The 9,982-nt window shown below is 43.4% G+C and overlaps 1 protein-coding gene across 1 annotated transcript in view; it reads right to left on the bottom strand.

Annotated features, from left to right (window-relative positions):
• The window catches only part of LOC311247253 (CDC42 small effector protein 2-like), a 31,313-nt gene continuing 21,331 nt past the window's right edge, over nt 1-9,982 (bottom strand). The window contains exons 3-5 of the mRNA XM_084337602.1: nt 4,411-4,512; nt 4,232-4,310; nt 1-657 (exon numbers count right to left, since the gene is read on the bottom strand). Of these exons, the coding sequence (XP_084193728.1) occupies nt 4,236-4,310; nt 4,411-4,512 (177 nt within the window). The 3' untranslated portion in view covers nt 1-657; nt 4,232-4,235. The remainder of the gene's footprint in view (nt 658-4,231; nt 4,311-4,410; nt 4,513-9,982) is intronic.

The raw sequence follows: 9,982 nt of genomic DNA, 5'->3' as shown, positions 1-9,982 counted from the left end.
CTTTCTAACTTTATTAAACCTCTAAGGGAAATTCCAAGTCCATATAAAAAACATACATGGTTGAGATCAATGCAAAATTCATAGGCATTCAGGAGTTAGGAGTTGTACAACATAGGAGTGTACAACATATGGTCCAGTGTGCTCTACTCATTTCAACTTTATTATAAAACAGCATTCTTTACTCCTGAAAGGAAACTCAGTGAAGAGTAGCTTCCAGAATAAAACAGTGAACAGTTGCTTTTTGCTTTGCTACCTCTAGTCCGTCTTGTGAAAAGCTTTGACATTTTTAGAATGAAACTGTGACCGCTTCAACTCTCCAGAGTGGCCCAGCCACCATGAGGTCTGTTTACAAATCAGGTAATAAATACACAGGCATCCAAATAGGCTACAACAGCAAGTACTTTAGAAAATACTTTCCTCATACACACAAGCATACGTCCGACTGAAATTATGAACTAAACCCTCCCATCTACTCTTACAGTGCAACAATATGGCAGGCAATGGATAGCAGTGCTTTCATAAAAAAATAAAAACTATATACAACATCGTGGCAAAGCAGTGATTTCCTATTTTGGTCGTGTGTCCATTTTAGACACAACTGCTTTCCAAAATGCTTCATCAAATCCACAACAGTAGTTTCCACAAGCGTCGGCAGGTCTGTGAGGGAGAGAAAGTAGAACAAGCGGACGTTAAAGGTCCAGTGTATAATTTTACCACATCAATGTTGGCTGTATGCACATTAATTATCCAAGAGTTTAAATTGCATGAAAAATAAGCCATTATTAACTAATTGAAACTCAATAATAATAAACATTTTGTCAATGTTTACAAACATTATGTAAACAAGACTAACTGCATCAAAAATCATTACAATTGTAAATTTTTGTATCAATTTGAGGATGAGAAAACCCATCTATAATACATCCTTTTACAGTATTTGTTTACAGCATATTTCAATACATATTTTAGTTTACAGTATATTTGTCACTCACTGAGGAAAAGGTGTACGTATTTGCACCATATTTCACAAGGAGGTTCAAAACACCTAAATAGAACTTTACATGTTGAAAAAAACAATAATTCCCGGTAACTATAGAGTTATTCTACAATCCTATTTTTAATGTCAAATATTGTTTGCTCACTAGAGGTGTAACGGTACTGTTATTCCGTCTGGGCCAGCAGCTTTTCTGGTGTTCACCTGCATAAATGCTCTTCTCACACTGTTTACCGACAATGAGAGAGCGTCCCCGCCCCCCCCCGCGGATGCCCCCCCCCCCCTCCACAACAGCCGACACGCCAGTGACGTCACTAGCCGTTGAGCTAGCGGCGCCACTGTCTGCACCAAACCGAACGTAGAAAGAGTTGAGTTTGTCCGCGAGAGAGGCGTCGTCGCTCCCCATTGAGGGGCCGCTGACTTTGTAGTCTGTTATCGTCCTCAGTCCCCGCCATAAGCCTCTTGTGTCATTCTGTGCCATTTGTGTCTCCATTTTGTCAGCATACGTCCGTTTTGCAAGTTTAACAGCCTTGCGCAGAGTATAGACTGTAGCCTTATACTCCTCCATGTTTCCTGACTCTCTGCCCAGGTTGTAGGCAGTGGTGCGAGATTGTTACAGACTCAAAGAATAAGGTCAGAATTGGCAGAGATATAACACTACGTTATATCTACGTGAACCTTTGTCTATGGGCTTTAGAGGGTTCAAATATAACACTACGTCCAGGTGAACCTTTGTCTATGGGCTTTAGAGGGTTAAAATATAACACTACGTCCAGGTGAACCTTTGTCTATGGGCTTTAGAGGGTTAAAATATAACACTACGTCCAGGTGAACCTTTGTCTATGGGCTTTAGAGGGTTCAAATATAACACTACGTCCAGGTGAACCTTTGTCTATGGGCTTTAGAGGGTTAAAATATAACACTACGTCCAGGTGAACCTTTGTCTATGGGCTTTAGAGGGTTAAAATATAACACTACGTCCAGGTGAACCTTTGTCTATGGGCTTTAGAGGGTTCAAATATAACACTACGTCCAGGTGAACCTTTGTCTATGGGCTTTAGAGGGTTCATTTCTTATATTGAATCTTTGGAAATATAGGTATGTATGTATATTTTTTAGGGCTGGGACTTCGCATTCATTTAGATTAATTAACTACAGAAAGAATTAAAAGTAAAAAAAAATTATCGCATGATGATTTTTCTTTATTGTGTAAGAATGTTACCTTTCAAAGGAGACCAGACTCATGCATGTGCTATAAGTATAATAAATGGTTTAATGGTCAACTGTTCTGGAATGTACCTGAAACTGAAAGTACTGCGTTTTACTTTTAGCTCGAAAGTGCTCGAGTTTACAAAGGTCCTTTGCGCTGTATATATATATATATATATATATATATATATAATTCCTAAAACGTCTGCACTTTGTAAAAGATTGCATTGATCTGTTGGTCTGTGTAGTAGCTAATACAGGATTTTGCTACTTAACGTATGTATATTCATTGATTCACTCTTATACCTAAATCCATTTGAATTGAAAAATGTTGCTTTTCGCATCAAATATTGATATGCGATTAAAAAGTGATTAATTTTGATTAATTAACTATAAAGTCTCGAATTAATTCGATTAACATTTTAATCAAGTCCCACCCCTAATATTTTTGTTTTGTTCCATGTGAACCCCAGGAAGAATAGCCGTTGCCTAGGTGACAGATAACGGAATCTGATTGACAGGATTGGGGACGGTGTGTCTCATTATGAATTGAAAATGGGGGACCCTGATGTAAACAAGACGAAAGTCTTTCTCTGGTCTGCATCCCCTTAAACGTTTCGTGGCCAACCACGTATGTATACGTTATTGGGCGCCATCCTTAAACGGCCAACCACGTATATACGTGTTACTACTCGGTTTTGCTTTTATTCCATTTTAATATCCTACTCAATGTCACAGAGCTGTATGTTGGCTGGAAATGGCATATCGGGACTCCGAAAGTGCAGTACAGGCCAGATCCTGGTATTGGCGCTGTCTCGATAATGCAGTTTCCCCTGTTGCAGACCGGGTGTCACTTTTTTTTCACTCCGGGTTAGCTTTTCTGTTAGCCTGAAGCGAGGGCTTTACCCAATCGCCTGAAATACTTTTTGCGACGCCGAATTCCGTATGCAGTAAAGGAATATAGCATCAGCCAATGGACATATAGATCTACCAGATGGCGATCAAATAACTGGGAAATTCTTTTTGGAATCCAACCGGCCACAGGTAAGAGCGATTTTACGTCAATTTCAATCTGATCGGGCCTTGTTCTCATAGCCATCCACCCGGTCAGCGTATGATGTTGCAATAACGAATGCCGTTATTAGTAATCAATAATCAGAAACGACTTCCCCCGCGACTTAGCGATCTGAAATCATATTGCATCACGCGAGCCTACCGTTGGAGATCCAGGGGCCGCCGGCGATCAGATGTGAAAAAAGCGCCCCCTATCGTCTCCCAGATGGTAAATCACCCTTTTGGAATGGACTCAATGAAAATGGATGGGGGAAAAAAAGAATTCAGTCCGCATTTTCCAGTCCACTGATGCAGCCGGAGTTACCAGAGTTCATTCTGGAGCCTCTGAGCCGCGGCGAGCATGGGTTATACTGTACACACGTTGGATCAATATACTTATCGATTTTTTCGAATGGTGATCAGGAATTGGAATATACCATTTGGATACCATCTGATGTCAGGTAAGGAATCTATGTTATCAGTGTTAGGATAATCAGACTCGTTTTCGAGGAGATATAAGCGTTTCCACTATATGTGATATGGCTGTTTCACTGTAAAAGCCATGAGGAAATAATAGCAGCGATTATCAGCGCACGGCACGAGCGTGCGCACACATATACTATCGACCATCTAGCGTTTATTTGAAAACGATTCATAAATAGACCGACAAATGATAACGTTCTGGAATATTCCAGTAAAAGGCGATTATCAGGGAATGTGTTGTTTTTTCTTCGAAACAGTGGTTTTCAAAATGCTATAAAAAGGAAATTAAGCGATAAAAACACAATCTGCTTTGCCAATGTTGACTGGAAAATGATTCTTTGATAAGCGATTGGCAGGTTAGACACATAGCATAATTTAAAACATAGATTAGGCGATATTAACGTGCCGTGGACCGTGGCATCAACGGGGTAAAAAGGAAAACACGGCCTGGCACTGAAAGTGTTAATAAAGTTTTCAATCAATCAATCTCACCTTGTTATAACTGAGAGCCCTCAGAACCTCCGTGTACATATCCACCTTTAGATTTCATCTGCGCCTGAACCAGGTCCACCTACAGAACAGAGTTACAGTCGGACATTGATTACTGACAGCATGGAACACCGATTTGTGCGATTTTACTGTGTCTGCCGGAGAGATGTCTCTATGGTTACCGAAGCCACGCCCACGCCCATGTCCCCCGAGCCCACGTGGGTGGTGTGGACGAAGTTAGTCGGCTCTCCGATGTCGGAGCGATCTATTCGTCGCCTTCTCTTCTAAAAGAGAGAGAAAAAAATATTTAAATTAATAAATGACAAAAAAGAAGAGCGAGTACAAGTTTATTTTTTTCACACAATGTTTTTAGTTTCCAGTTCTTGGTTATGTTCTTTTCACACATTTTCCATTGTGCAATTCACAAGACATACAACTGAAACTAAATAAAATACAGGTACAATATATACAATACTCTAGCCTCTCCCCTTCTATCACAGGGCAATCCTCTGTCCTCCATTCAAGACACACATGTTATCTACAGCACTAAAAGTAGCTCCCAAGGCCTGTCCCCTCCCACATGTTCCCCCAGGCTGTCCCCTCCCACATGTTCCCCCAGGGCTGCCTGTCCCCTCCCACATGTTCCCCCAGGCTGTCCCCTCCCACATGTTGCCCCAGGCTGTCCCCTCCGACATGTTGCCCCAGGGCTGCCTGTCCCCTCCCACATGTTCCCCCAGGCTGTCCCCTCCCACATGTTCCCCCAGGCTGTCCCCTCCCACATGTTCCCCCAGGCTGTCCCCTCCCACATGTTCCCCCAGGCTGTCCCCTCCCACATGTTCCCCCAGGCTGTCCCCTCCCACATGTTGCCCCAGGGCTGCCTGTCCCCTCCGCCTCTTCTTTAAAGGCAGCGCAAGAGCCCTTCCGCGTTTCTCCGATTGGCCGCGACGCCGCGCGTCTGCCGCGGAGCTCTGCCGCGGCATTATGCAGCCGTAATCCCCCCTCTTTTAACATCGACGGTTAGCTCAACTCGCTCGCCGCCTTGCTGTGGAACCTGCGGTGACAAGTTCGAATCCCTTCATTTTTTTTTTTTTTTTTATAAACGTGCATTCTTTCACCGGTTAAGTTTAGGCATTGTTTCGGAGTTGGTTACGGTTAGGGTTAAGTTTAGGCATTGTTTCGGAGTTGGTTAGGGTTAAGTTTAGGCATTGTTTCGGAGTTGGTTAAGGTTAGGGTTAAGTTTAGGCATTGTTTCGGAGTTGGTTAAGGTTAGAGTTTGTCGCAGAGCATGGCAATAGAATGCAGCCTATTTCCGCACTGCCGCGGCAGCGTGGGGCGTCGCGGCCAATCAGAGAAACGCGGAAGGACTCTTGCGCTGCCTTTATTATAGAGGCGTCCCCTCCCACATGTTCCCCCAGGCTGTCCCCTCCCACATGTTCCCCCAGGCTGTCCCCTCCCACATGTTCCCCCAGGGCTGCCTGTCCCCTCCCACATGTTCCCCCAGGCTGTCCCCTCCCACATGTTCCCCCAGGCTGTCCCCTCCCACATGTTCCCCCAGGCTGTCCCCTCCCACATGTTCCCCCAGGCTGTCCCCTCCCACATGTTCCCCCAGGCTGTCCCCTCCCACATGTTCCCCCAGGCTGTCCCCTCCCACATGTTCCCCCAAGCAGATCTGCCGGTCTCATCAGTGAAAATAATTGCATGTAGAGTCGTTGCTTTCGGATATCAGTGCGGTCTGACATGGGGGCGAACAACAGCACGCGTCGCGTCTCCTTCAAGTCGGATGAGAATGACAAGTGGGCGTGAGGCTAACGATTCAATAGCCCCTTTCGTGACTGCGATGCAAGCCTCGCTTGAATACGCAGTCACTGGCTCCCATGTTACTAGCCATGTTAATGTGCACATCAAGCACTGGTTAAAGACGTTAATAAACATTTAAAATCATTTTTATAAACGAGTAAAAAAAATCACTGAGCTAGCCTTGGCTAAAATGGCTGCTTCAGCATTTTAATGCAGGAGCGCTGTGATTGCTGGGCGCACCAGGCACGTGACAAAGCAGCCAGCAATCACAGCGCTCCTGCGTGAAAATGCGGAAGCAGCCATTTTAGCCAAGGCTAGCTCAGTGATTTTTTTTTACTCGTTTATAAAAATGATTTAAAATGTTTATTAGCAACACCAAGCTTTCAAATCCTGCCGCGCGTGTGTGTGAAACCCTAATACAACGGTGGGTACCTTTGAAATTTATATCCGATACATTTTGGACCCACCGCTCGCTTTTAAGCAGTGCTTGATGTGCACATTAACATGGCTAGTAACGTGGGAACCAGTGACTGCGTATTCAAGCGAGGCTTGCATCGCAGTCACGAAAGGGGCTAACGATTCCACTCACTCAAGTCAACCAGCATTAGCCGGCTAGCTACCTAGCATGTAACAAGCTACCATAACGCGCATTCAACATAGTGGACAACTATAAATGCAGCCGAGTGACATTTTATTATTACCGGGTTTCCCCCCATATCACCACTCGCCCATATGCCCTTCACAACGGTGATGTCGTCATACTTGTCATTCAGAATACACCTGCTGAACCCCTAGCGTTGACATGAGATTAGATTCCAATTAGGGCTGGGCGATATGGCCAAAAACGTTATCGCAATAAAATTATAAAATTATTTTCATATAACTCGATATCGATAATTATCGTCGATATAATTTCTGTCAAGTTTAATTAACTTCTTATGCCCGGCGCCGATGGACGGGCTATTAATAGACTTGTTTTGCTGCTGCGAATGTCTCGAGTTGATGTCGTCATCAGTCCGCGCACGTTAGCAGTTAGCCAGAGCAAGCGGTGTATCCCATGACAATGTACTAAATATCACCCTAAAATACTCCGTTCAGCCCCAATACATTGCAACGACGTCCACTGCATACCCCACACTACTCTAACCGTGGCCTCAGAATTCACGCCACACACCCACTCAGCACGTAAACTATAAAATAGCGGCGTGCAAGCTAATTATCCTAGCCAGCCTTGTTTCCAATGTACTAAATATCACCCTAAAATACTCTGTTCCGCCCCAATACATTGCAACGACGTCCACCGCATACCCCACACTACTCTAACCGTGGCCTCAGAATTCACGCCACACACCCACTCGGCACGTAAACTATAAAATAGCGGCGTGCAAGCTAATTATCCTAGCCAGCCTTGTTTACTACTGGAGTCCTACCTCTCTACCCAGAGGTGCAGCGCGGGTCTCCTTCGCTGTCGGCCATCTCCTTCACTGATTGGTTGTTAGTGCGTGTGCTCATATCCAAGCTTGGAAAATCGATATATCGAAACTTTGCGACCACGTTTCATGTTTATTTCAAGGAAATAATTTATCGCGATAGTTATCGTTATCGTTTTATCGCCCAGCCCTAATTCCAATGTATTGTCATCATACAGCACAAGTACAGTACAACCAGAATACGTTTGGCATCTAACCAGAGTGCAAATGTAACAAGTCAAGTTAAAGTTGTTTTATTTAGCTATTACATTACAGTGAAATGCTTGGTTCTTTCACTGCCCAGCCGAACCCAGTCCAACCTAGACCAGCCCAACTTTCCCTGCCCAACCCAGTCCAGCCCAGCATCTTTCACTGCCCAGTTCAGCCCAGTCCAGAATAGTTCCCTCTTTCATGTTAATATGTGATATCCTAATATATATATATTTTTTTTATCAAATATTTTTCTTTTCTTTTTTCCAACATGAAACAAAACATATCACAATACAACAACAACAATACATAAAAAGACTTCCCAAGACAGTAACTCAATACCACATGACAAGACAACAACTGATACAACTGTACAGTGATCATCCTAACATGGACACTCTCTCGTTCTCTCCCCCCAGGACCTCAACATGAGTCACACTCACAATACATCACTCAGCAAAAAAACAAGAATCAAAACAAACATTTCCAAACTTATATGCGTTCCCTCAACTTTGCCACTGTAGCCACTAGCCAACCAAATTACGATATCAGATTCCCTAACCCCTATAACACGTGCCGTGGATATCTCCAAATAGATCACGTCAAGGTAGGTGAGAAACCATACCTTTGGACAGAGTCTATCTGGATGAAACCAACGTGAGGCAATCAATTTTTTTGCGGCTGTGAGGCCGGCCAAAATGAGTTTTTTCACCTGTATAGAGGTCAGTAATTTAGAGAGATCATTCAGTAATAATACAGAAGGAGATACAGGTATGGTTAGAGAGAAAATGTCTGAGAGCTGATATGTAACATTTCCCCAAAAAATCACAACAGGAGGGCATTCCCAGTACATATGATAAATGTACCTGTGGCGCCATTTGGACACAAGGTACATAGAGAATCAGGTCTGAGACCCATTGAATTCAATCGTCTAGGGGTTAAATAAGTCCTGTGAATAAAATTTAGATGAATCTGTTGGTGATCTGGGTTGTGTGAGGATAACCGAACATTTTCCCAGACTGCATCCCAATCAAAATCTACATCCAACTCCGGAACATCCTTTCTCCAAATCGTATCCAGGGGGAGCTCTTTATACGAGGTCATGAGTAAATGGCGATAAAAGTCAGAGACAAAGCCTCTCGATGTCTCCTTGTCATAAAATAATTTGTGAAAGCGGTGATGCACTAGTGGAGCATCCCATGGCACGCCATGAGCCTTCAGAGCTGCTCTTATTTGTAAATAAAAGAAAAAGGAGGTTCCGGGGAGATCATATCCGTTGGATATATCCTGGAAAGATCGGAGGCCAGAGTTATCAAAGATATCCCCCAATGTGTGGATGCCTTTCTTTTCCCATCTAGGGTACCTAATAGGTTGTTGTCCAATAAGGAGAAGATTTTATTAAATAGAGGGGAATGCGTGTGCCATTGATGGCGGTTTGTACCCACTTTCTGAGTGTCACGCCAAGTTTGGATCACATGTGTGATTAAAGGGCCAAATCATAATTTACATTGTTTAATTGATATGTTGATATACACAATATCCTGAAGTCTATATGGGGACACCAACTTCTCCTCCAATGGTCGCCAAGATACAGCTGCTTGAGCATCAAACCAAGTGATCAAAGGTCTCAGAGAGAAAGCCTGAAAATAATATTTAAAGTCTGGAAATGCTAAGCCCCCATCGAGTTTACTCCTTTGGGCAGTTGATCTCTTCAAGCGCGGGCGTTTATTGTTCCAAACGAATTTATACGAGGCAGAGTGCAATTCCTGCCAGTAACCAACAGGAGGAGGTAACGGGAGCATGGAGCTGATAAAGTTAATTCTGGGTAAAATATTCATTTTAATTATTGACGCACGGGCCTGTAATGAATTTTTTAATTTGGACCATCTGTTAAAGTCATTCGTAATCCTGTCACCCAAGCTGGAGTAATTATACCTTACCGTCTGGCCAATAGTGGGGAATATTTCAATCCCGAGACATTTAAAGTGCTCCACCATAAGCATGTTTGCCGGTAAGATGGTAGCCTTTGCAGGCTCATTAAGTGGAAGAAAAGCAGATTTTGGCCAGTTGATCTTAACACTTTGGTTGCCTTGGGTTAAATTAATGATATACCATAGATTGCCAGCGCTATTTGTCTATGGAGAAAGTCCCCTTCTTTGCAGGGCTATAACTTTTTAAATTCTATTGCTACATTGCCATTATTAGGGCCCATTCAAAGTCCTATATGTATTGTTCATTGTGTAGCAACGTTAAACTTTTTCATTCACATATTCATAGT

This window comes from Notolepis coatsorum (genome assembly GCF_963971535.1).
Source record: "Notolepis coatsorum genome assembly, chromosome: 20".
Classification (NCBI taxonomy): Eukaryota; Metazoa; Chordata; class Actinopteri; order Aulopiformes; family Paralepididae; genus Notolepis; species Notolepis coatsorum.
Note: the sequence above shows the minus strand (reverse complement) of the source record. Positions and strands in the feature narration are given on the sequence as shown.